Genomic DNA, 25,000 nt, shown 5'->3' on the forward strand with positions numbered 1-25,000 from the left:
CTCATCCAAGAGGCTTCTTCAGTTTGTCCTGACTTGGGTATTTAAGCTTGTTACTATTGATGCTACTGGTTCGGTAACGCTCACGTCTGTTGTATCGACAGACGTGAGTATTCGTCGGAGTGTGAAACAGTTGTTACATCTCCTGAAGGATGGTGGATAGATAAGTGGTGTCGTAGTATTTCTCCTCTGTTGAGGGAGGGTTTTTCTTTGCTTTGACGAACTTCTACTGCGTCAAAGTGAATGTTCCATTGACTCTTGATGCCTGTCGATTACAATGGCTGGAGAGAATAACGAAACGGGTGACGGGACATCAAATGTCTTTGCAACGACCTCACACACATGAAACACCAGGTTCAGGACTGAAGGAGCCTCTTGGCAGCGTCATGATTCACCTACAAGTGTCGACAAGCAAGTCTGATTTCAGACGATACAATTCAATCAATCACTGAATACACACTTGACTAAATGGATCGTTCTGGTTTATGACAACTTTGCCTGTCAATAACAACCTTATGGTAGTCAAGGAATCCCCAAACCTTCTAAGACTTCTTGATTTTCTTCAGTCCTATGGAAAATGACACTTCTCACTTATTACATCCCAATGAATCCCTGAAACCTTGTCCAGATAAGAGAGGAAAACTTCAACAACTAGTGAGTCCGTCACAAAGACTTTGGAACCCCCTTGAGGTCACCTTAGTTGCGGCCAACAGGAATACCCCAGGGACCTATTAACATACATCTGTAGTATCTTCAGAGACTTCTGGATCCTACCGACAGACGTTTTCAAGGATGACGGGAACCTCCTTAAAGTTTCCTCTTTTGTCTCAACTTGTGTCACAAGAACCTCTTAAGGACTGGCAAGAAAAGGGCTTTTGGAACTCTTGGATACTCCCCGGTCCCTTGGAGAGACCATTAAATTTGCAGTTGCAGAGAAGCCCTTCAAGGACATTTGGCTCCCCTACTTCCTTAAAGAACTCCAGGATATCCCTAAAACACATTGGTACAAGAATATCCCAGAATATTTAAACATACTCTTGCAATCTGAGAGTCATTGGACTGTTAATATAAAAATACCCATTGTTGTGTTAAGAACATCTGATACCCCTCAAGAATCCAAAGAATAGAAAGACACTCAAGACACAACTCCTTCCTCCTTTCTCAAAGACGCTCCCAATCTTCTCAAGGGTTCCTGAACCTTCTTAAACACCTACTTTTCATGAATGTGTCCCGTCACCAAGCTCTTGTTCTAAAACCTTCACCATTTTCACACAATCTACGTTCAAAATGTCTGTGATCAAACACTTCGGAATCTTCCTAACAGTCTCCTCAACCTCCTCAACAAAGTGTGGAGTATTGTCAGCCTCCATTAAGACTCATAGAACCTCCTCAGATTTCCTTCCTCTGGGTTTCTTTTAGACTTCGGATCTGGCTTCAAGAACCATTGTTTTAAAGACTTGACCAGTCAACCCTCTCAGTTATTCTCCCTTATGGACACTACTAGAGCTACAGACACCACAGACTCATAATTGTTCATACAATACATCTTTGCTGTTCTTGTAGTTTAGCGACCATGTGTACACAACAAATTGGAGGGTACATGGACGTCTGAACAGAGAATCATGTACAATCTTGGCCGACAAATGTTACGTCAATTGGACCCTTGCGTACTGACGGACCTGGAAGCGCTAGAACACAGGGGCCTTTCTTGGACTCGAAATCTACATTTGTCTCTGGATTCTCCTTCGGGAAAACCACGGACCTCGTGCTTCTACATCGTCCCTTCAATATTAACACAAACCTCCACAGAAATACTGAGGAACTCCTCAGATCTCCTCTTCAAGGACCGGAGCTCCAGGAAAACCTTTGGTCTCTGCTCAGAGAACTCTACTTTGAAGATTTGCATTTTCAGCACCACACTATAAATTATCCACTCAACACAGACGTGTGTGTGTGTGTGTGTGTGTGAGAATGTTGCAGTAATCAAATGGGTGGAGGATAGATGGTGGAGGAATCAGAGGTACAGACTAATCTGCATCCACCACACACACACACACACACACACACACACACACACTGAGAACAGTCTACAGGGAGCTGATGCAGGCAGCCAACTGTTCTGTTATGATAGCTTATTGATCCCCAAACACACACACACACACACACACACACACACACACACACACACACACACACACACACACACACACACACACACACACACACACACACACACACACACACACACACACACACACACACACACGTTGTGATGGTCCACTCATCACCATTCAGACCAGCACCTCCCCTCTGCCTCGACAGGAGTTGCAAATCAAACAAACCAAGCCATCACAGCTTGTGGGAGGAACCAGCAGCCTTACAGCGTGTGGGAGGAGCCAGCAGCCTCACAGCGTGTGGGAGGAGCCAGCAGCCTCACAGCGTGTGGGAGGAGCCAGCAGCCTCACAGCATGTGGGAGGAACCAGCAGCCTCACAGCGTGTGGGAGGAGCCAGCAGCCTCACAGGACGTGGGAGGAGCCAGCAGCCTCACAGCGTGTGGGAGGAGCCAGCAGCCTCACAGCACGTGGGAGGAACCAGCAGCCTCACAGCATGTGGGAGGAACCAGCAGCCTCACAGCACGTGGGAGGAGCCAGCAGCCTCACAGCGTGTGGGAGGAGCCAGCAGCCTCACAGCGTGTGGGAGGAGCCAGCAGCCTCACAGCGTGTGGGAGGAGCCAGCAGCCTCACAGCATGTGGGAGGAACCAGCAGCCTCACAGCGTGTGGGAGGAGCCAGCAGCCTCACAGCGTGTGGGAGGAGCCAGCAGCCTCACAGCACGTGGGAGGAGCCAGCAGCCTCACAGCACGTGGGAGGAACCAGCAGCCTCACAGCACGTGGGAGGAGCCAGCAGCCTCACAGCGTGTGGGAGGAGCCAGCAGCCTCACATCGTGTGGGAGGAGCCAGCAGCCTCACAGCACGTGGGAGGAGCCAGCAGCCTCACAGCACGTGGGAGGAACCAGCAGCCTCACAGCACGTGGGAGGAGCCAGCAGCCTCACAGCACGTGGGAGGAGCCAGCTACCATTAACATACTGACATGGTCTGTGAAAGACTCGAATGTGAACTGTAACGTTGTTTACGTTAAGTTTGTCTCCGAGCTAAAATTTTCACCTTATGGACCTTAAAGGTCCGACATGTCCCACAATGTAACTGGAGAGCCTGAGGGCCACAGGGAGGGTCTCATATATGAATCTGACCCTGTGATGAATGAGGGTGTGAAGTCACCACGGCGACGTCCTGCAGCCTGAAGAACCATCAGATAAAACGTGGCTGTTAAATGCTCACGCTGCAGTTTCTCTCACGACGTGCAGTCAAACTGCAGCGCTGCGTTTCCCTCCGGACGAAGGAAAGAAAAATGAATGAGTAAAGATAAGAGAAGACAAGAGGCTCTGGAAAATGATCGCAATATGAAAGGAAGAAAACATTCAAATGTAAAATATGAGGAAGATTTAACGTCATTCTCGGGGTAGAAGAAGAAGAAACCTGCTGCTGGTCAACAGATCTACTGAGATACTGTTTAATATAGAGGTTGAGGAGGAGGAGACAGAATAAAGAAATGTCCGTGTGCGTGTCTAATCACAGAGGAGCCTGATTAAGAAAATGTTAATTATCAGGTTATGATATTTAAAGACAGAGTTGAAATTCTTAAAAATCTTAAATCTCCTTCTCAAGGACAAACTGTCGTGTTCTGTCCATAGACTGTATATAAACATGGACGTAGCGTCCGTGACGTCACCCATTGGTTTCTGCAGGCCGGTTTTGAAGCCCAAAGTGGGCGGTTCCGCCATGTTGGCAGGGCACGACTCCTCCCTCACCCGGCTCATCCAGATATGGACCAAGAGGTGGAGAGTGGGTGAGCCGAATGCAGACCGGCCGCTGAAACACACCCACCTACCGCGAAGCTGCCCTGTTAGCTGAGGCTAAGGAGCTAGGCTAAATGCTACCTTCCGATGCTAGCCGGTGCCGCGGCCCTGATGCTGCACACGGTTTGGGAGTGGTAACAGTCCGTCGTCCCAGCCAATGTTACAAGTGGTAGAAAAGACATGAAAATACGATTCATGTTACTAAAATTATACTACACTATCTTAAAAATGCATCCAATTATTAAAAATCTATAATGGTCTTAGTTTTTACCACTATATTTTAATTCTAATAAGTTAATGCACATATATGGGGAGGTGCTCCTTTCTGCAGCAGCCTCCAGTGGACAGAAAGTGAACTGCAGTTTATAGCACTTCCACATGGACTTCTCTTCTCAGCCTCAGAGTTGGCCCCTTGCTTCAGACTCAAAGAATCTCACGATGTCCGGTGGCGGTGGGAGGAGCTTACGGCGAGAGAAAACACCATCGTCTGCCATGATATTAATCCAATGAAATGAATCCAACTTCCACTATGTAAATTTTTTTCTTTTTCTTAAGGTTTATTTGCATTTTGAACACGAATGCGAGGGGCGGCCGTGGCTCAGGAGGAACAGAGGGTCGCCCACGAGCCAGAAGTTAAGGGGTTTGATCGCCACTGTCCCCAGTCCGCATGCCGAAGTGTCCTTGTGAATGTGACAGACAAAGCGCTGATCACTACTGCCACCACCTGGGTGGAGTGTGAACTACATGACCATTCAGTACATTATGCTCCAGTTACAGTCACACAGACCATAAAGCAGCAGATGTGTTGGGGGAGAAGATACCGTGTTTGATTGACAGCTGGTACCGCGCCCCCAATTCTACTTCTGGTTTCAGAAACATCAACATGTCGCTGGTCTCAACGTGAACCTCGAGGCTTCAGAGCAGCAGGGGACGTCGCGACCGGTTGACACTTGGTTTAAATCTGACTGATCCATAATCTCCTGCGCTCGTCGTCTGTGACTGTGACTCTGTTTCCCTTTCTATTAATACTCTGTTGGTCCCGCGAGCATCTGCTGCTGCGTCGTCGACCCAGTTTCCCCACAGGCTCCGTCTGATTTAATTAAGTCTGTAACAAGTGTGAATATAGATTTATCTTCTGGAGCAGTTTAAACAAACTGGACGAACGTGAGAGACAGAAGTTTCTAATTTGAGCCTCGACATGACGTGAGTAGTTGGATCAAACGCCTCAGGATGTTTCTGGTGTCACGTCTGTCCTGAGGGTGGCGCCACAGAGCAGGTCACAGTGTAATTCATCCTCTGAGGAGCATGAACACTTCGATGAGCCCGTTCAGACTGTCGGGTCGACTCGGTACCAGACTCACGTCACGTGACGTCTGAGGACGAAACTGCTTCAAGAAGAACAAACTCAACCGACGTCATCTTTTATCACCGGTGACGAACAGAAGACGAGGATCAGAGAGAAGTACTTTATCGTCTCTACGTCAAACTACAGCCGTTGCCAAGGAAACGGTTTCACGTCGTCCATCGACCGACGGACGGACAGAAACACAACAACAAAGACAAAGAACATTGTTCCCAGAGTCAAAGGTCAAGAGGTTAAATCCGATTATCTATTGATAAAAACATTTATCTGAAATGAATCTGAGACTTTGGTTGATGTTGATTTTAATAGGAAGTTTTATTCAATAAAAACAAAGTTATCATATTTGTATTGGCACGTTCAAATTAATGTGTTCATCATAATTTACTGATTTAACTCCTTCAGACTAAAACCTCAAACTAACTCAATAATCTCACATTTATTAATTTTAACAAGATCTAAAGGTTTAGTTTAATCATAAGTCATAAGATTTATTGACTGTGGTGTAAAAGCTGATGTCAGAGGTCATCAAAAGGTCATGGTTTTGACCCCGTGTGGATTCAGATCAGTCATTTGTTTTTTTCATATTCTGCTAAAACATTTAAAATCACATTTGGTTCATGAATGTTGATGATTTGATCAGTGAGTGACAGACGGAGGAAGAATTCATAAATCACAAGGTTCCCAAGAAAGACATCATTAAAATGTTTGTTTTCAGTAAAGATTTCAGAATGATCAGATGTCCTCACGTTTATAAATCTACTGATCAGTGAGAGTTGAAGTTTAACAGATGTGATTATTCATTTTTTTTAAATTGTTTGACAAACAACACGACCATAAAAAAACATCTTCAGATCAACGACACCAGGTCGTTAAACCTGCATCACATCAGACACGGCCTCCAACCAGGGGCCTGGAACAGAACAAGCCCCGCCCCCTCGGCCACAGCCCCGCCCACCGGCTTCAAACGCACCAAACCAAACGCACCCAGAGCAGAGGGAGGCAGCGAGAGAGAGAAACCAAACCCCCGAGAAGCGACGGAAGAATAAAATCAAAATGAACATAATAACATAAATCTCCACTCTGCCGAAACAGGTCGGACGCAGCTGCTGCTTCACACACGTCCTGCAACGACACAAACACACACACGCGTTAACACACTGACCTCACCTGTCTGTCTGTGACCTGTCTGTCTGTGACCTGTCTGTCTTTGACCTGTCAAACGATCTCGAGCTCTGACGAGAAAACGCAGCCAAAGAGCGAAATGAAAAACACACACACAGACAAACACACACACACAGAGAAACACACACACAGAGAAACACACACACACACACACACACACACACACACACACACACACACACACACACACACACACACACACACACACACACACACACACACACACACACACACACACACACACACACACACAGTTTGTTTCATGAGTAAAGTTTGTGGTTTAGTTATTACCGGCAGCCTGAGAACAGGGGAGTGTGTGTGTGTGTGTGTGTGTGTGTGTGTGTGTGTGTGTGTCACTGACCCTTGGCCTGCTCCAGGTCAGGGTTGAGCTCGCCATGCTGTGATTGGCTGGGAGCACTGTAGGGCGGGGGCTGTCTCAGAGGGGGCGTGGTCACTCCTGGTGTCTGTGGAGAGAGGGTAACAGTCAGTGAGCTGAGGCTGTGCTGCCCCCTGCTGGACCCCAAAGGATGTTACACATCTCACAGAACCAGATCAGTTCTGTCTCTGACCACAGAACCTTCAGGTACCAGGCTCCTCGCCAGTTCAGGAGGCAGAAACACTCTGTTAGAACGTTCCTCTTTGATAAAGATCAGAGTTACATTCCGAACCAGGTCTTAGTTCTGCTGCTAAAGGCCCAGACTGCTGGAGAAACTCCTATCATGCACTGAGAACTACTGGTCCTGTTCTTACCAGAGAATCTCTCCTCTTCTCTTTGTGTCGACTGAAGCTGGGAGCTGTTAGAGAGACGGGCTGCAACACACACGCGCACACACAGACACACTCATGCAGACATACACACACACAAGCGCACACACGCACACTGAGTCAGACTCTGATCATGTCTTTGGATTTTTTATCAAACGTCATCCAGAGCAACAAGTTAAAGAGCAGCCAGGGTGAAGATTTCAGCCTCCCCCCCTCGTTTCCCCCGTGACCCTCACGACCATGTGACCTGTGAGGTTTGTTGTGCGCTCGTACCCGAGGTGTCGCACACAGACTCTGGACGATGAAGACGATCGGACTCGGGGCTGATTTAATGGCACTGACCGCCTCCTGGTGACTGGCAGCTCGGAGGTCCACACCCGACACCTACACACACACACACACACATACACAGTTACACCTGTCCTCAGGTGTGTGTCTCAGGAGGTGTTTCTCTAGGTGACACGGCCCCCACCTCCAGGATCTTGTCTCCGGTCTTCAGACAGCGACTCTTGGCGGCCGGACTCTTTGGCAGAACCTGTTTGATGAATATTCCCTTCAACTCCTCTCCGTTCCTCAGGCGTTTGATGACGTGACGACCTCCCACAATGCTCAGACCCAGAGACTGGTCCTCCTCCGCCCACACCTCCACCCTGCGGGGCAGAGACACGCTTCATGTTACAACCCCAACACGGGACAGACGAGCGCTGAAGATCCAGGACTTCAGGACGTGACACCAGCGTGTGGTTACCGTGACACAATCTGACACGGGACCAGCAGCGTTTCCACACGTCTCTGATTCAGAGGCTGGAAAACTCCGCCAGGTGTAACCATAGCAACGGTGATGAGTTTTGAAACGTGTCACTGTGGGCAGAGCCTCAGATGTCACATTGTGTGTTTTACCTTCGGGGGGGTCCCCAGTGACTGAAGGCAGGAGTTTCCTCTCCCTCCCCCTCCTCTCTCTCAGGAAGTTCACTGTGAACACACACACACACACACACACACACACACACACACACACACACACACACACACACACACACACACACACACACACACACACACACACACACACACACACACAGTCAGGTGTCTGCAGGTGGTCGTCTTAATGAGCTGGACGAGAAGCAGTTCTCTCACCTGTGGCCTCCTCTGATTGGTAGAGAGGCTCCTCCCTGGCTCCGCCTCTTCCTCCTGCCCGTGTCTATCGTCCTGACAGACCTCCAGAGGAAGAGAATCAAGATAAACACAAACACAATAATATTAATTGTGGGTGAAGGGGTCAGAGACTGACAGGACAAGATGAAGGTTTGACTCAGAAGGAAAATGTTTGGAACAAAACACTTTTAAAAAATGTTTAAACTTCAAAATGATGGAAATCATGTTGCTATCAAAGATTTCACCAGCAGAGGGCCACACAGGACTTTGAAATTGAACAAAACCAGGTAGAGGAGGAGGATGAGAAGAGGAGGAGAAGAAGAGGAGGAGGAGATGAAGAGGAGGAGACGAAGAGGAGTAAGAGATGAAGAGGAGGAAGAGACTGAGAGGAGGAGACGAAGAGGGGGAGACGAAGAGGAAGAGGAGAAGATGAAGAGGAGGAGATGAAGAGGAGTAAGAGATGAAGAGGAGGAAGAGATGAAGAGGAGGAGACAAAGAGGAGGAGACAAAGAGGAGGAGATGTTGCAGATACTGACTCTGTGTCGGTGTCTGTCAGAGTGAGCTCAGAATCTGCTTCACTGTCTCTGGAGTCTGGAGTGACACACACACACACACACACACACACACACACACACACACACACACACACACACACACACACACACACACACACACACACACACACACACACACACACACACACACACACACACACACACACACACACACACACAAAGTTTAATCATAAACTTTATCATAAATAACTCTAGAAAAGAAAATAAACTCTTCTTTCATGAGTAAATATTTAAACATAAACACTGATACTGTTAAATACAAACTGATTACATTTATTATATTATGATTAATGATATTAATGATTATTTATAATATTTCATGTAGTGAAAACGCAGATGTCGTCCATCTTAATCATCTGATCTGATCTGTAAAATAAAAACAATGATAATAAAGTTTTGAGTCTGACCCAACATCTGATTTCCTTCAGACACGATGCTGTCGCGCTCCGACCTCTGCTCCTCTTCCTCCTCTTCCTCTGGTCCGACTCGGCCGGACGACGAGAGCTTCCACTCCTCCCACGACGGAGGCGGTTTCCTGGGGAGAGAACCAATCCTCTCCTCCTCTCTCTCCTCCTCCTCCTCGTCCACAGCCATCTCCCTGCCCTCCTGCAGGGGCAGGAGGTCAGAGGTCAGGGAGGAGGTGGTGTAGCGAGGCAGACCACCGTCCAGGATCAGCTCCTCCTCCTCCTCCTCCTCCTCTGGTCGAAGGTTTTCTGGCACGACGGAGCCGCCACCGGATCCCTGAGACACAAAAAAAGTAAAAACAGATGTCAACTGACAGAAGAAGGTCAAAGGTCACAGCAGGTTTCAGTGAGTCTTGATGATGAAGATGATGAAGTAATATTCTCTCTTCTTCTGTGGTTTGAAATGGATCAGGAGATAATAACTCATCCTTCAACTCCACCAGGAAGTTGTTTGTTTGTTTGTTTCTCAAACAGCGACAGTAAAACGTCAGCGCCCTCTGGTGGACACACCTTCATTTGTCCGATGTGAGCCTTACACAAACATATCGGTATCAACTCTTATGTGCATTCGTGTTTACATTTTACGTAAAATAAATTATGTTTATTTCCTTGATTCAAGTTCTATATATTTGTGTTTTCTTTTCATTTATAGTTATTATGATCAAGTTTATGGTTAAACTAAAATATCAAGCCTCAATTACATTTCTTTGTCATAAAGGTTTGATAACGACGCCTTAGGAATCATTGACACGTATATATATATATATATATATATATATATATATATATATATATATATATATACACAGTATATACGTATATATATAGGCCGATGTATCTGTATCGGAAACCTTGTACTCCCCAATTTCAACATCGGCCCCCAAATATCCACATCGGTCGGGCTTTACTCATGATATATGAGATAAAAGCTCGCATCAGCTGATCTGTTGTCCTGGTTACAGTTATTTATCTCATACGAATGAATCAGCTTCAACGTGTTTCTTTATGTCACGTCAGTAACTTCCTCTTCACTTCACTGGGAGAAGAGAGAAACTCCAGCGAAGTGAATCTAAAGAGTCTCGTCACTCTGAGCGTTTGTTCTGTGAACTCCCAGAAGAGCCTCGCTCAGCAGATCCTGAGGGTGGATCCTGCTCTGGAACATTACGACGCAGACATTAGCCCCACGCCGGGGAAATATTAATGACAACACTTAGGCTAATTTCCATCGACGAAAAGCCTCGTCGTCAAGGACTCTGCTCCTCTTCTTTTAATTTGGGGCTTGGGACGCCGGCCCATCGCGGCCGTATAATGGAGGTGAGGAGCAGACGGCGGCAGCAGCAGAAGAGCTCATAACGCTAACAGGATGTTCCACAGACTGATGTGTATTGGCCGTGACTGCCTGGCCTCATATCCATAAGATTTAAAGACACTGTCATTTAATATCTGTGCCATTAGGCCGATGAGGACGAGTCGGCGGCTTCAGACTTTCTGCTGCGACTGCAGAGGCTGATCCAGCTTCTTACTGCTCTTGTGGAATCTAACATTCAAGTCATGGACCTGAAGACGACCCCGACATGTGACAGAAAATGACCACGTTACTGACAATAATCTGTCAAATCTGACAGAAATATGATGGTAAACAGTGACAGGTGCAAGTTTTACTGCCCAGAGAGTCGTCTTCAAAGGTTTTATCTGAAAAGTGAAATGATGCTGATTCCTTTACTGTCAATTTACTTGATCTTGGAACCGTCATACAAACGGTCTGGACCCAAAAACAAGAAATGATTAAAGAACTACGAGGCTCAGACCTGATCTTAACGGAAACATACTAAAGTCTAAATCATGAAAAACAGAGTTTTCCCTCTGCTGACGAACCGAACCATGGTTCAGTTTTGATCTGAACCCAGAACCTCCTCTTTATGTCTGTTGGTCCGGACCGTGGAGGTGGTCCAAATATGATGACTTCTGCTTTCAAAGAACCAAGATGGCGCCAGACAAAATGATAAAACTCAACATCAAAATGTCAGTTCACAAAGCGACGGGTGACGTCACGGTGGGTCGATGCTTGGACCCGACTCGGACATCGAACCTCCTGAGCCTGAAAGGTCAAAGGTGAAGTGTCAGTGTCGACTGACGGACGACGGCTCGGACGCCGTTTGACTTTCATTTGTTCTCAACAGAAGATCAATCAAGTTTTTGTTGGAGTGTTATTTGTGGAGTTATGACTGATGACGTGTCTGTACAGTCAGTCTGCCAGTTTCCTTCACAGCCTCCAGGGAGATGTCAAGTTCAACGTTGTCACGGTAACAGTTCCTCCTCAGAGCGGTTTGTCTTTACAGATTGTTGTCACGGTGACAGTAGTTTGTGGACTGTACATCTTGTTGTTCTTCTGTCGCCGCACACGGAGCAGCCGCAGCGTTCAATCAGAATTATGTGATGACTCGTCCATGTACAGTACGACCTCTGAAAGTTAACGAGGCGCTGCCGTGGAACACGGTCTGTCTCTGGTCAGCGCGACGGCGGGACGGCGTGACAGAGAACGATGCGGCTGAGAAGCGACAGCACCGACCCGGCCGTCTTTATGGAAACCCATCAGAGACCCGTGGGCTGTGACAGAACCTCTTCAGCCAAATGGGCTGCATATAAAACAGGAGATAAAACCACAGCACAGAGGAGAGCGCAGGAGGACATACTGTAACAGTCGAACTCTGCAGAGTACAGTCGAACTCTGAACATTACAGCAGAACTCAACAGCAGAAGTCTGCAGAGTACAGTAGAATTCAACAGTAGAACTCTGTAGATTACTGTACAGTGGCGCTCAGAGGACAGTAGAGTAGCATCCACAGGTAAAGTGGTTTAAGTTCAGTAACAATGATTCCGTTGATGACGCTGGTAAACTTATTTCATCTTCATCATACACACGAGATGTTTTCAGAGATGATTTGATAATGTTTGTACAGTTTAATAAAATCTCAACTGGACACAGACGATGTGAAACAGAGAACGTCTTGTGTTGCACATGATGAAGTGTGAAAACAGAATATGGATCTGGACACGAACACAAGGATTCATCCATCATGTCCTAGCTCACGTTACAGTTTCAGACTGAGAGACAGATTTCATGGTGTCAAATTAAACGTCTGTTTAGTATTAAGTGTGAGTACTGCAGTAGTGTTGTGTAGTACTGCAGTACTCAGTGTACCGGTGCTGGAGGACAAGTGTCCTCGGGCGACCCCCAACCCTCCTCCATCCCCCACTCACTTAAGAGAGAGAAACTGCTGGTTGAGCTGATAGAGCACTTTACACTTTACACCATCAGCTTCCTGCTGAGTCAGCAGCTTCTCAGAGACAGAGGGGGAGGAGAGGGGGGAGAAGGTGAAAGAGGGGTTGGAAAAGACAGAGGAGAGAAGAGAAGGAAAGATGACGGACGAGGAGATGAAACGGGCGGAGCTCTGACAGAAAACATGGCCGCCTGAACGACACACAGAATTCAATAACAAGTCGTGAGCATCAGAGTTGTTCAGGGGGAACTCGTGATTTCGTGGTCACGATGTGTGAACTCGTGGACGCAGTGGTTCGCTCGCGGCTAAAGACCTAACAACATCGCTGCTAACGGCAACAGCAACATGGACGCCTAGCAGGCTAGCAGTTTAGCAGGCTAACAGTTTAACAAACTAGCAGTTTAGCAGGCTAACAGTTTAGCAGACCAGCAGGCTAGCAACTTAGCAGGCTAACAGTTAAGCAGACTAGCAGTTTAGCAGGCTAACAGTTTAGCGGACCAGCAGGCTAGCAGTTTAGCAGGCTAACAGTTTAGCAGACTAGCAGTTTAGCAGGCTAACAGTTTAGCAGACCAGCAGGCTAGCAGTTTAGCAGGCTAGCAGTTTAGCAGTTTAGCAGACTAGCAGTTTAGCAGGCTAGCAGGCTAGCAGTTTAGCAGGCTAACAGTTTAGCAGGCTAGCAGTTTAGCAGGCTAACAGTTTAGCAGACTAGCAGTTTAGCGGGCTAACAGTTTAGCAGGCGGACTGATGAGGCAGATGAAAATCAATACTTTCCTCAGACTTGTTCAGAAGAAAAACTCTAAAACTAGAACATATGAACTTCCAGCATTTCTGAAAAAAACGTGCTTTGTGTGTGTGTGTGTGTGTGTGTGTGTGTGTGTGTGTGTGTTTGTGTGTGTGCGCTCTGATGACGAACAACCAACAGGTGCAAAGTTGCAACTACAACCAACCGGCTTGAGGCGGAGATAAGCCTGCCCACCTATTTAACATACAAACACATAAATAAATAAATGTGGATACAGAAAAATATTAAAGACAAAAATATGCAAAGAACGTTTTTCATCACCAAGCTGTATTTTCTATTATATATTTTCATTATTTGCAAAATACATTTAAAAATTTTATTTAGTTCTATGTTCATTTTGTCAGTTTCAGTAACTGTCCGTGTTTTTCAGGTGTTTAACATGACAAACGTCACATGTTGCTTTTGTCAGATCATATTTTTGTATCTGAAACTGATAAATGTTCAGTCTGAACCCGTCGTCAGTTTCACTTTGTCGCTGTTGCAAATTTATTTATTCCTCCATTTATTTTTCTTTATAGTCAAACACTCTGTCAGAGCAGCTCATCTCGTATCCAGACCAGTCAAAAGACGGAAAAGAAATGAGTTAAGAGACGCGAGATTCAAGAGAGGGGGAGGGAAGAGAAGGAAGAGGAAGATGGAGGAGAGAGGAGGAGGAAGAGGAGGAGGAAGATTGAGGAGGAGAGGGGAGAAGGAGGAGGAAGATGGAGGAGGAGAGAGGAGGAGGAGAGGGGAGAAGGAAGAGGAAGATGGAGGAGGAGAGAGGAGCGAGGAGGGGGACGAAGGAGGAGGAAGAGGAGGAGAGAGGAGCGAGGAGGAGGGATGAGGGAGGAGGAAGAGGAAGAGCAGGAGAGAGGAGCGAGGAGGAGGGAGGAGGGAGGAGGAAGAGAAGGTGGAGAGAGGAGGAGGGGGGAGGAGGAGGAGGAGGGGGAGGAGGAGAGGAGGAAGATGGAGGAGGAGAGAAGAGGAGTAGGAGGAAGAGGAGGAGAAGGTGGTGAGAGGAGGAGGAGGAGGAGAGAAGAGGAGGAGGGAGGAGGAAGAGGAGGAGAAGGAGGTGAGAGGAGGAGGAGGAGAGAGGAGAGAAGAGGAGGAGGGAGGAGGAGGAGGAGGAAGATGAGGAGAAGGAGGTGAGAGGAGGAGGAGGAGAGAGGAGAGAAGAGGAGGAGGGAGGAGGAGGAGGAGGAAGATGAGGAGAAGGAGGTGAGAGGAGGAGGAGGAGGAGGAGGAAGAGGAGGAAGAGGAGGAGGAGAGAGGAGAGAGGAGGGATCGACATCAGGTGACGTCTCTTTTGTAAAGATGTTGTTTGATACAAACGTCTTCAAGTCAGTTTTATTGACACAAATCAGAAGATATTTACAGTCACACGACGACCTCTGACCTTTAACCTCAGAGTCGTTTTTTATCCTCCAACAGGAGGTGAAGCAGCTGAAAGTGTGTGTGTGTGTGTGTCTGTGTGTGTGTGTGTGTTTTACCTTTGTGTTGCTGACAGACTCCAGGTCGTCGTCCTCTCTGCTCGTCTCTTGAGCCTCCACCTGCACAAACATGATGCAGATCAGAGTAAAACCAAAATGTGGAGTTCGAGGTTCTGCTGCTTGGGTCAGTTCACAGTTTGTATCTACAACCAGAAGGTCTGGACCTAAAACCAGAAGGTTTGGACCTACAACCAGAAGGTCTGGACCTACAACCAGAAGGTCTGGACCTAAAACCAGAAGGTTTGGACCTACAACCAGAAGGTCTGGACCTAAAACCAGAAGGTTTGGACCTACAACCAGAAGGTCTGGACCTACAACCAGAAGGTCTGGACCTAAAACCAGAAGGTCTGGACCTCGAACCAGAAGGTCTGGACCTCGAACCAGAAGGTCTGGACTTACAACCAGAAGATCTGGACCTAAAACCAGAAGGTCTGGACCTCGAACCAGAAGGTCTGGACCCTTAAACTCAAAGGTCAGGACCTAATACTAGAAGGTTTGGTCATTGAACTAGAATTTTTTGACCTGGAAGCAAAAGCACTGGATCTACAACCTAAAACTACATGGTGTGGACCAACATCGAGAAGGTCCAGACCTACGAGAAGGCCCAGACTGAGTAGAAGGTTTGGGCGTTACGCAAACCTGAAACCAGGAGGTCAGGATTAGGGACAGTTAATCTACAGACTCACCACAAGGGGTTTTCGGATCCCCAGGTGGACTGTTCCAGGTGGGGCAGATTTCAAGACCTCCACAGCCTGGGCCAAGGAGAGAAAGTCCAGTTGGGTCTGGTTGACTGAAACCAGCTGGTCTCCGGGAAGCAGACCGCCATCACGCTCCGCAGAGCCGCCGGCAACCAGAGAGCGAATCACCATCACACAGCGACCGGGATCTAACGGGTCCTGGAGACAAACACAGGATGAAGAAGAGTTCAGTCGTGAAAGTCTGGTCTAACAGACGGCCGTGTCTCTGGACTCTCGTCTAAAAATCTATAAAAGTCTGAGAATTGAATCAACATTCAGGCAAACAACATGTCAACAACAAAGAGTTTGTCAAAAATGAAGCGTGAACAGGGAACGTTTCCCCGAAGGCAGCACAGAACTCCAGTCTCACCTACACTGAGCACAGGTCAGTCGACCTTCAACCTCTGATTCATTGTCAACAGCAGTGAGTTTAGACTTAAAACAAGACCTCAGTTCCTCCATCACAGGGGGGGAGAGAGGGAGGGGGGAGGGAGAGAGAGAGAGAGAGAGAGAGAGAGAGAGAGAGAGAGAGAGGGAGAGGGAGGGAGGTCAGGGAGCGCAGCACCAGGGGAGACAGGCAGGGGGAGACAGAGACCAGACAACTTACTTTCACATTTACACAAACACAATAACAACATGTATAAACACGGAGGAATAAAGTCAGTGATCATCTTCATATACAGTCAGCGATCGTCTTTTTATACAGTCAGTGATCGTCTTCATATACAGTCAGTGATCATCTTCATATACAGTTGCTGATCGTCTTTATATACAGTCGCCGATAGTCTTTATATATATATACATATATATATACATGTATATATATATGTATATGTATATATATATACACACACATATATATGTATATATATATATATATCTATAGATGTATATTCACAACCAGTGTGTATAAGAACACCAGTAGAAATCTTAGATCAACTGTCAGAAGCGGAAAATAAAATGATGTGATGAGGTTTAGATTTAAGAGTCGTCATCTTAAACAAACAGTGAGTTCAGAAGCTGCTGAACTTTAAAACCTCAGATAACATTCATCACTGTAAACTTTCCTCTTCACGAATGTTAAATTATACACTCTACTTTCAGAGGTGGAACATTTCTGCGTGTTGCGTTGACCTGCTGCTCTGACTTGGCATCCGACGTGAAGCGTGAGCAGGAGGAAAAAAACTCTGTGTCCTGCTCACAGATCAACTGGTCTCTGCTCCGGAGGAACCGGGGAGACGGACCGGACCCTGCCAGAACCCAGACCCCTCCGAGACTCACAACCCTCTCCTGGTGAGCGTCCGTGTGCGTGTTGTGAATTTCCCCGTGCTGAACCCAGGGCATCGCCCGCGCTGCAGCTCCAGCTGCCGTGCCAAGTTTCCGGCTGCCAGAACAAAGACGGGCTGTATTTTTAGACTGAACAACATGGCTACAGGTGGCGAGGAGTCAGAACTCCAGAACTCCTACTCCTACAAGATCCTCCGGAAAAAGAAAAAAGGGCCTCGGCTGCGAACGAGCGGAGAAACGTAGGAGAATAGTGTGGAAAAAAGAAATTAAAAAATGCACTTTGCCAAAAGTACGGATAAGAACGAGTACGTGAAGTTTGTTTTTGGACGTGTAGGTCTCAGGGTTTCTGCACAGAGTGAGACTCTGTCAGACCTTTCAAACTCAGGAGGATTTTTACAACTGACATAAATAAGCTGAAGTATTTTTAGGAGCTCGGGACTCAACTTCAGACTTTATATGAACAAAAAGCTTCAAAACCTTTTAACATTTTCCCATAATGACGAACTGACGCGTCAGATCTTTAGAACCAAACAAATGTATTCAAATACAATTTAATAAAATCTCTTCTACACAGTGAACACTGACTCAAGGTTCATTGGTACCATCGTTCACCCGGTGAAACTTTAACAAGTGAAGAAAGTTCTCTGGTGATAAAAAGAGCTGAAGAGCGAGTTTCTGTTTTTAGAAAATAAAGGTGTCGAGTGCAGACTGCTCTTCTCTTATTGCCTCCAAACATCTTTCACTCAACTCTGACAGCAGCACCAGCGCTAACAGGAAACACTTTGGCACCGCCGCCGCTACGACGTGCCCTTGGGCGAGAGGGAGGGAGAGAGGGAGAGAGGGAGAGAGGAAGGAGGGAGAGAGAGAGGTAGAGGGGGGGAGGGAGGGAGAGAGGGAGGAGGGAGGGAGAGAGGGAGGGAGAGAGAGGGAGAGAGAGAGAGAGAGAGAGAGGGAGGAGGGAGGGGGAGGGAGGAGGGAGAGAGGGAGGGAGGGAGGAGAGAGGGAGGAGGGAGAGAGAGGGAGGGAGAGAGGGAGGGAGAGAGAGAGGGAGGGGGGAGGGAGGAGGGAGAGAGAGAGGGAGGGAGGGGGAGGGAGGAGGGAGAGAGGGAGGGAGGAGAGAGGGAGGAGGGAGAGAGGGAGGGAGGAGAGAGGGAGGAGGGAGAGAGAGAGCGAGGGAGGAGAGAGGGAGGAGGGAGGGAGAGAGGGAGGGAGGAGGGAGAGGGGGAGGGAGAGAGAGAGGGGGAGGGAGGAGGGAGGGAGGGAGGGAGGAGGGAGGGAGGGAGGGAGGGAGGGAGGAGGGAGAGAGGGAGGAGAGAGGGAGGGAGGAGGGAGAGGGGGAGGGAGAGAGAGAGGAGGGAGGGAGGAGGGAGAGAGGGAGAGAGAGAGAGAGAGAGGAGGGAGAGAGGGAGGGAGGGAGGAGAGAGGGAGGAGGGAGAGAGAGAGGGAGGGAGAGAGGGAGGAGGGAGAGAGGGAGGGAGGAGGGAGGGAGGGAGAGAGAAGGAGAGGTTAAGAGGAAAGTGGAGTTAATTCATTTCATTCTGCAAACGTTCTGGAAAGTAAAAACTAATGCTGCGTTCACAACAAACACAAACACATTTCTTTCATGATGAGATTAAAGCAAAATGTATGCGAAGAAGCGAAATTTGCACCGTTGGCTTCACTCGCTCGAGCAGAAATATTTGAAATCCAGTCTCGTGTTTGGTGTGAACGGACATTAATACAACATGAGGACATTTTGTTTTGTCCTCACTCCTGAAAATTGCTTTTAGTGTTTCAGTCCCGTGTGTGTGTGTGTGTGTGTGTGTGTGTGTGTGTGTGTGTGTGGTTCCAGCTGGTCTCTGAACAGAAGCTGCATTGTTCAAATCTGAGGCTGAAGCCAAGACCAACCACACGCACCAACGCACAGGTGACGTCCTCATTCTGCCGCCACAATGAATGAGGTGAAGAGGGGAGAGGGAGACAGACCTGGTTTTTGATTGGCTGCTGAGTCTGTGGGTGGGTTCAGGGAGGGGAGGGGCCTGACCCCGTAGAAGAGCACGGGACAGTTTGGAGCGGATCAGGACAAACGGGTCGTCACCTGGTAGTCGAGGATGCTGAAGCCGAGGCCTTTGTCTCGCTCCTTCTGCAGCTCCAACGTCTGGATGTGTGGAGACCACAGGGCCAGCTCCTCTTCATCTTCATCCTCATCTTCATCCAGCTCCTCTTCATCCTCATCCTCTTCATCCTGCTCCTCATCCTCCTGCTCCTCCTGACACACAGACAACACAGGAGCATCAGATTGGATTCAAGCCACTAGAAGAGTGAGTGGAGGTGGTGAAGCAGTGAGAGATCACGGGAGTTGTAGTTGTAAGGATTCCTTCAGTGTTCCTGGTTCAGGAGCTGAATTCTACTCAGACGTCTCCTCCTCTCCAGAACAACCACAACTCTGTGTGTGTGTGTGTGTGTGTGTGTGTGTGTGTGTGTGTTCACAGTAACAGCAGGTTACCTGTGTAACTTCCTGCTGCTCTTCGTCTCGTCTGTCGTCTCTTAGGACCGTCTGACTGCAGAGCATTGACGACAGCTTCATCTCGATCTGACGGACACACAACACAACGTGGCGTCTTTAACACACTGTCTCGTGAAAGAACATATTAGGTTATTGTGCGTGTGTTTGATTTCCTTACCTCGTCCAAGCTGGGCTCCAATCCTCCCGCAGGTCCGCGTCCTGACGTCGGCTCAGCTTGTGACTCGGGTTCGGACTCCGGTTCCAGGTCGGAGGTCGGGTGTCGGCAGCAGACCAGAGTGAACGGAGGAGGAACCTCCTTCAGGAAAGACACCACCTCTCGACGGGTCTTACCGTAGAGCTGAACATCGTTCACCTGAACACACACACACACACACACACACACACACACACACACACACACACACACACACACACACACACACACACACACACACACACACACACACACACACACACACACACACACACACACACACACACACACACACAGATGATGTCATAAATGACTGTACATTAATTTAAGAAAGTGTCTGTTATTACAACAAAATGACCTGAGTAGTGACGGAGTGAGACTGGAAGTGACAAACACTGACATGAGATCTTTCCCACTAGAGGAAACTGAAATATGAATCTACTGTACAACCACAGCTCGTCCAACAGACTGCGTTTCACACGTCTTCACTATGAAGATGTTCTCTCAGTGTTTGCGTTGTGACAGTGAGACATGAACATGTTTCACCTCCAGCAGCTCGTCCTCTGGCCTCAGTGCTCCGTGTCGGTCCACCGGGCCCCCGGGGGCCACGGAGGAGATGTAGTGGTGCCCGTCGAACGAGTCCAGCTCCACCCCGAGACGCAGTGTGTGAACGGGCAGCAGCTGCACAGAGGCAGGACGACAGGTCGGGATTACAGTCAGATTATTAATTAATCCTCCTCCGTGAAGGTTTGACTGAGAGTGAAGTGTCTCTCACCTTAGAGGATTTCTGAAGCTCTGCATCATCTTCAATGACCGGGTCCAACATCACCACCTGACACACATCATAATGTTCACACGTCGTTGTCAGTGTGTGAGTGTGTGAGTGTGTGTGTTTGTGTGTGTGTGTGTGTGTGTGTGTGGACTCACCAGGACTTGGTACCGTGGCCCCAGAGCCTGATCCCATTTAGCTCTCAGTTCTGCCTCTGTGGACGGACACACACACACACACACACACACACACACACACACACACACACACACACACACACATACACGTATAAACAGATGAACAGCCATTAATATGCAGCTGCTTCCTACAAAAAGAGAAGAACCCGAAGAGAACATTCTCTTCAGGTTCTCTTCAGACTGTGCGGAGGTTCAGAGGCGGAGCCTGTGGACTCACCCTTCGTCAGCTGCGCTGCGTTCAGGTGCATCAGCTCCAGCTTCGTCGTCATGGAGTCCAACCCAGAGGAGCGAGACTTCACCTCCAGTGACCTCCGCAGGGACACATGCGACGACTCCCTCTCGACTGACACACACACACACACACACACACACACACACACACACACACACACACACACACACACACACACACACACACACACACACGAGATATAAGAACACGTTTCATAGCGTTCATCATCCCCTGAACGCATCGTACATGTAGTAATGTGGAAGATTCAATAAAATAAAATGTAAAATGTTTTTTTTATTAATTTCTCCTGAGACAATGGTTCCAGTTTGTTCAGTGTCCAGTTAATAATTCCTCAGGTCGGAGGATATTTGGATTCATGGCCCCTCACTGCTCGTGACTTTTGACCTGCTGGCTGATCATTACTGTTGGTTATCTGTTTGTTTTCCCGTCGAGCTGCTGATGAGTCACCGCGAGTCGTTCCAGATAAGCGAGTCTCAGAATATAAGAAGTTGAAAACTTTCTGTGTTTTTCTTGGTAATGAAACAAAAGGCGTCTGGAGCAGATAAGAGCCTCTCACTTCCTCTCCGGCCCCGGACGCTGACCGCCACCGCCGCCGGCCGATCGCAAGACAAAAAAAAAAGACACTGAACCGGGAGAATGGTCTCATGGAAACACTAGCGGAGCTGCAAAATTACACCGAGCTGTAAACAAATTTGTCATCGTAATGTGAGACGCTCGGGACAGAAGCTCGAGGAAACACATTATGGTTTTAACAGCAGGTGATAACAGGAATTCACGACTCCAGACTCAATCACATTCCATTAGTAACTCCGGAAGAAATAATTAGATATGATTGTTGGCTTGTTTGTTTGTTTGTCAGAAGGATTTACAAAAAAACTACTGAACGGGTTTTTTTATGAAGTGGATGGAACCTGGGCAGAGACAGAACCCTTGACAGTTGTCACTCAGCAGAACATCAGTCAATCATCAGATCAAACATTCCTGGCCCCGCCCCTTTGTCCGGATCCACACCAACATGTCACTCATCACTTCGTGGTCAGTTGGGTTTTCAGTCTCATCCCTCTCTCTCTCAGAGGCCCCGCCCACCCAACCTCCCTCTGTCCCTCTACCTTTGTCCAGGGACCTCTCCAGCGCTCTGGGCTTTTTCCTGACCACAGTCAGAACCACGGTCTGACCCGTCTGCTTCATCACCTCCAGAACCTCCTGATTGGTCAGAGCCTGAAGACTGACGCCATCCAACTGTTGAGACCCACAGACGGAGAGAGAGACAGGAAGTGACATCAGTGAAGATGAAAACATCATCTGAATCATGTGTGAAACTCTGAGGACTACACACACACACACACACACACACACACACACACACACACACACACACACACACACACACACACACACACACACACACACACACACACACACACATTCTTACAGCGATCAGTCTGTCGTAGACCCGGATGTTTCCACTCTGGTCCGCGGCGCTGCCTGGAACCACGTGTTTGACAAACACACCAACTGCATCTGCTCAGGGCGAGAGAGCGAGAGAGACAGAGAAATACATAAAAATATTCTGGCAGATATTTACATGTGAAAGAAAAGAAGTGAGAGATGAGAGAAACCTACGATGACGTTAAAAAGATTTTTTTATGATTTGTTTTTAAAACCAAAGGTTGTTTCACAGTAAAAGCCTCGAGGTCGTTTCACAGTAAAAGCCTCGAGGTCGTTTCACAGTAAAAGCCTCGAGGTCGTTTCACAGTAAAAGTCTCGAGGTCGTTTCACAGTAAAAGCCTCGAGGTCGTTTCACAGTAAAAGCCTCGAGGTCGTTTCACAGTAAAAGTCTCGAGGTCGTTTCACAGTAAAAGTCTCGAGGTCGTTTCACAGTAAAAGCCTCGAGGTCGTTTCACAGTAAAAGTCTCGAGGTCGTTTCACAGTAAAAGTCTCGAGGTCGTTTCACAGTAAAAGTCTCGAGGTCGTTTCACAGTAAAAGCCTCGAGGTTGTTTCACAGTAAAAGCCTCGAGGTCTCTCACCGTGACTCGTCAGGTGATTGTAGCCGATGATGGAGATGCCCAGACTCTGACCGTCCTCCTTGGTGAGAGGGACCTCGTGGATCTCGTATCCCTCCAGGTTGGGCTGAAACAAACACACACAAACAAACAATGACATCATCAAATTGTCCTTCCCTGAATGGCTCCGCTGCACATTTCTCATCCTGGTGATTGTGGCTCACCGTCTTGCTGACGCGGCGCTGGGGGACGTGGTCGGGGCGCTGGACGGGCAGCTCGGGGGGTAAGGCAGCGACCGGGGCGGAGTCTGGAGGCGGCGGGGGCGGAGGAGCTGTCGACCTCTGACCTTGGGGATCCCTGGCGATCAGCATGGTCACGTGACCCCCACACCCCTGCAGGACCTTGACCACCTGGTCGCTGGTGAGGCCGGTGGTGGGCGTGGCCCCGATGCGAAGGATGTGGTCGCCTGTCCGCAGACGTCCGTCCTGATTGGAGGAGAAGAGGTTCGCTCAGCGTTCGACACAGACGAGACGAGGTGAGACACTTCGGAGGTGAACCTGAGTGTCATCAGGTGAGTCTGCCTCACCTTGTCTGCCGCACTGTTCGGGACGAGCGTCCGGACGACCACCCCGCTCGACTTCCCGCCCACGATGCCGAAGCCCAAACCGGATCCGTCATTCGCCAGCTCGATCTCCTCCACGTGACCCCAGTGACCCTGCGGCACAGGACGTCAAGAAAACATTTGTTTATGTTAGTTCGATATATTTGGTTTTATTTTTATTTATAATATAGATGATGTTAAACTGTAAAATATCAAACGTCAGTTACATTTCATTGTCATGAGGTTTTCATAACGACATTTTAAGATTCATTTTTGATTTTTTTTTAATATATATATATTTTGGCATCAGAAACTTTTCCACCCTCATGTTGGTGTCGTCATCGACCTGTTTAAATGAGGCAGAATGAAGCAGAATGATTTGACTGTTTTCTCTGTAAGTGTATCAATAAAGAGCAAAGCAGGATTATTTATTAATAACCAACGTTTCTCTCGTGATTATTTCATGTAGCTCTGCCGGAGGCGGAGCTTCAGGCTGGTCATCTGTCCTGAGGTGAAAGGTGGTTAAGGAGAAGCTCAGCAGGTAATAACCTTCTCCGATAGAGGCTGATCAATGACTCAATGACACACACACACACACACACACACACACACACACACACACACACACACACACACACACACACACACACACACACACACACACACACACACACACACACACACACACACACACACACACACACACTTCATGAAGAGGCTCTGCTCTTATTACAGCTGGGATCTGATAGAGGAGGTCTTCCTCTGTCTAATGAAACTCCTCCTCCTCCTCTAATACAACTGAGACTAAAGTCTGGTTTGTTTGCGTTCGTTGGTCAGACGGTCGTTTGCTCTGAGTTGACGGCCTGTGGTTATTATCCCTGTTATACAAACCGTCGATTCACCAAACACATAAAAGCTTTCGGTCAAATCTCTTCCGACTGGCTGATTTATACAGCGACAGGTTTCTTGTCAGCACCGGGACAACACCTCGGGTACGAGTCTCCTGGATCCTGGGACACGGAGGTTTAGTGAGTGAGTCGGGTGAGTTGTGTGTTTCATGAACCTCAGCTCTGGATAGAAACGGGACATGAATAATACAAAGGCTGGAGGATCGGGGGCCTGGTATGTAGGACGTGGCCCTGATCCAACGAGGAGGAGGAAGAGGAGGAGGAAGAGGAGGAGGGGGGCGAACAAGAGGGACAGTGTAACTCTGTGATAATGATCCAACAGCAGAGCTGTGATGTCACCACCTCGTTTCTCTCACTGGATCTTTTCATTTATTTATCATTTTCATGTTGTTTGACCTCTCAGCTCGTCGTTAATAACACAGAACATGTCAAACCATAGATGGAGTTTGTTCTAACGTGTCAGAGTCTTTCACAGACACACGTCAGGATCAGCGTTTATGTTCACTGACGTGAACACTTTTATTTTACAGAATTTTTAAAAATGCAGAAAATATGTGTATTCATTTCATTTTTCA

The 25,000-nt window shown here is 48.0% G+C and overlaps 2 protein-coding genes across 4 annotated transcripts in view; one reads left to right on the top strand and one right to left on the bottom strand.

The window, feature by feature from the left end:
• Positions 1-25,000, bottom strand: part of patj (PATJ crumbs cell polarity complex component) — a 59,374-nt gene that overhangs the window by 24,137 nt on the left and 10,237 nt on the right. The window contains exons 7-28 of one of the 3 annotated variants that reach the window (XM_047336989.1): positions 23,503-23,631; positions 23,141-23,401; positions 22,941-23,043; positions 22,345-22,433; positions 22,022-22,151; positions 20,877-21,002; positions 20,621-20,676; positions 20,469-20,525; positions 20,240-20,374; positions 19,658-19,852; positions 19,480-19,566; positions 19,072-19,242; positions 15,657-15,866; positions 14,971-15,030; positions 9,362-9,695; positions 8,916-8,970; positions 8,362-8,433; positions 8,125-8,196; positions 7,697-7,874; positions 7,498-7,608; positions 7,210-7,269; positions 6,821-6,923 (exon numbers count right to left, since the gene is read on the bottom strand). In XM_047336989.1, coding sequence (XP_047192945.1) covers positions 6,821-6,923; positions 7,210-7,269; positions 7,498-7,608; positions 7,697-7,874; positions 8,125-8,196; positions 8,362-8,433; positions 8,916-8,970; positions 9,362-9,695; positions 14,971-15,030; positions 15,657-15,866; positions 19,072-19,242; positions 19,480-19,566; positions 19,658-19,852; positions 20,240-20,374; positions 20,469-20,525; positions 20,621-20,676; positions 20,877-21,002; positions 22,022-22,151; positions 22,345-22,433; positions 22,941-23,043; positions 23,141-23,401; positions 23,503-23,631 — 2,794 coding nt within the window. Of the gene's footprint in view, positions 1-6,820; positions 6,924-7,209; positions 7,270-7,497; positions 7,609-7,696; positions 7,875-8,124; positions 8,197-8,361; positions 8,443-8,915; positions 8,971-9,361; positions 9,696-14,970; positions 15,031-15,656; positions 15,867-19,071; positions 19,243-19,479; positions 19,567-19,657; positions 19,853-20,239; positions 20,375-20,468; positions 20,526-20,620; positions 20,677-20,876; positions 21,003-22,021; positions 22,152-22,344; positions 22,434-22,940; positions 23,044-23,140; positions 23,402-23,502; positions 23,632-25,000 lie in introns of all 3 variants that reach the window. The other 2 variants (XM_047336988.1, XM_047336990.1) reach the window with 2 other exon arrangements.
• Positions 1,883-6,119, top strand: LOC124850946. The gene is made up of 2 exons (XM_047336991.1): positions 1,883-3,091; positions 4,470-6,119. Exon 1 carries the CDS (start codon positions 2,270-2,272, stop codon positions 3,077-3,079), a length of 810 nt encoding a protein of 269 aa, XP_047192947.1. The 5' UTR covers positions 1,883-2,269; the 3' UTR covers positions 3,080-3,091; positions 4,470-6,119.

This window comes from Scophthalmus maximus, chromosome 13 (genome assembly GCF_022379125.1).
Source record: "Scophthalmus maximus strain ysfricsl-2021 chromosome 13, ASM2237912v1, whole genome shotgun sequence".
Taxonomy (NCBI): domain Eukaryota; kingdom Metazoa; phylum Chordata; class Actinopteri; order Pleuronectiformes; family Scophthalmidae; genus Scophthalmus; species Scophthalmus maximus.

Bases quoted from the DNA above. Each gene is read 5' to 3' on its own strand.
- LOC124850946 (XM_047336991.1), top strand. From the start codon at position 2,270: ATGGTCCACTCATCACCATTCAGACCAGCACCTCCCCTCTGCCTCGAC.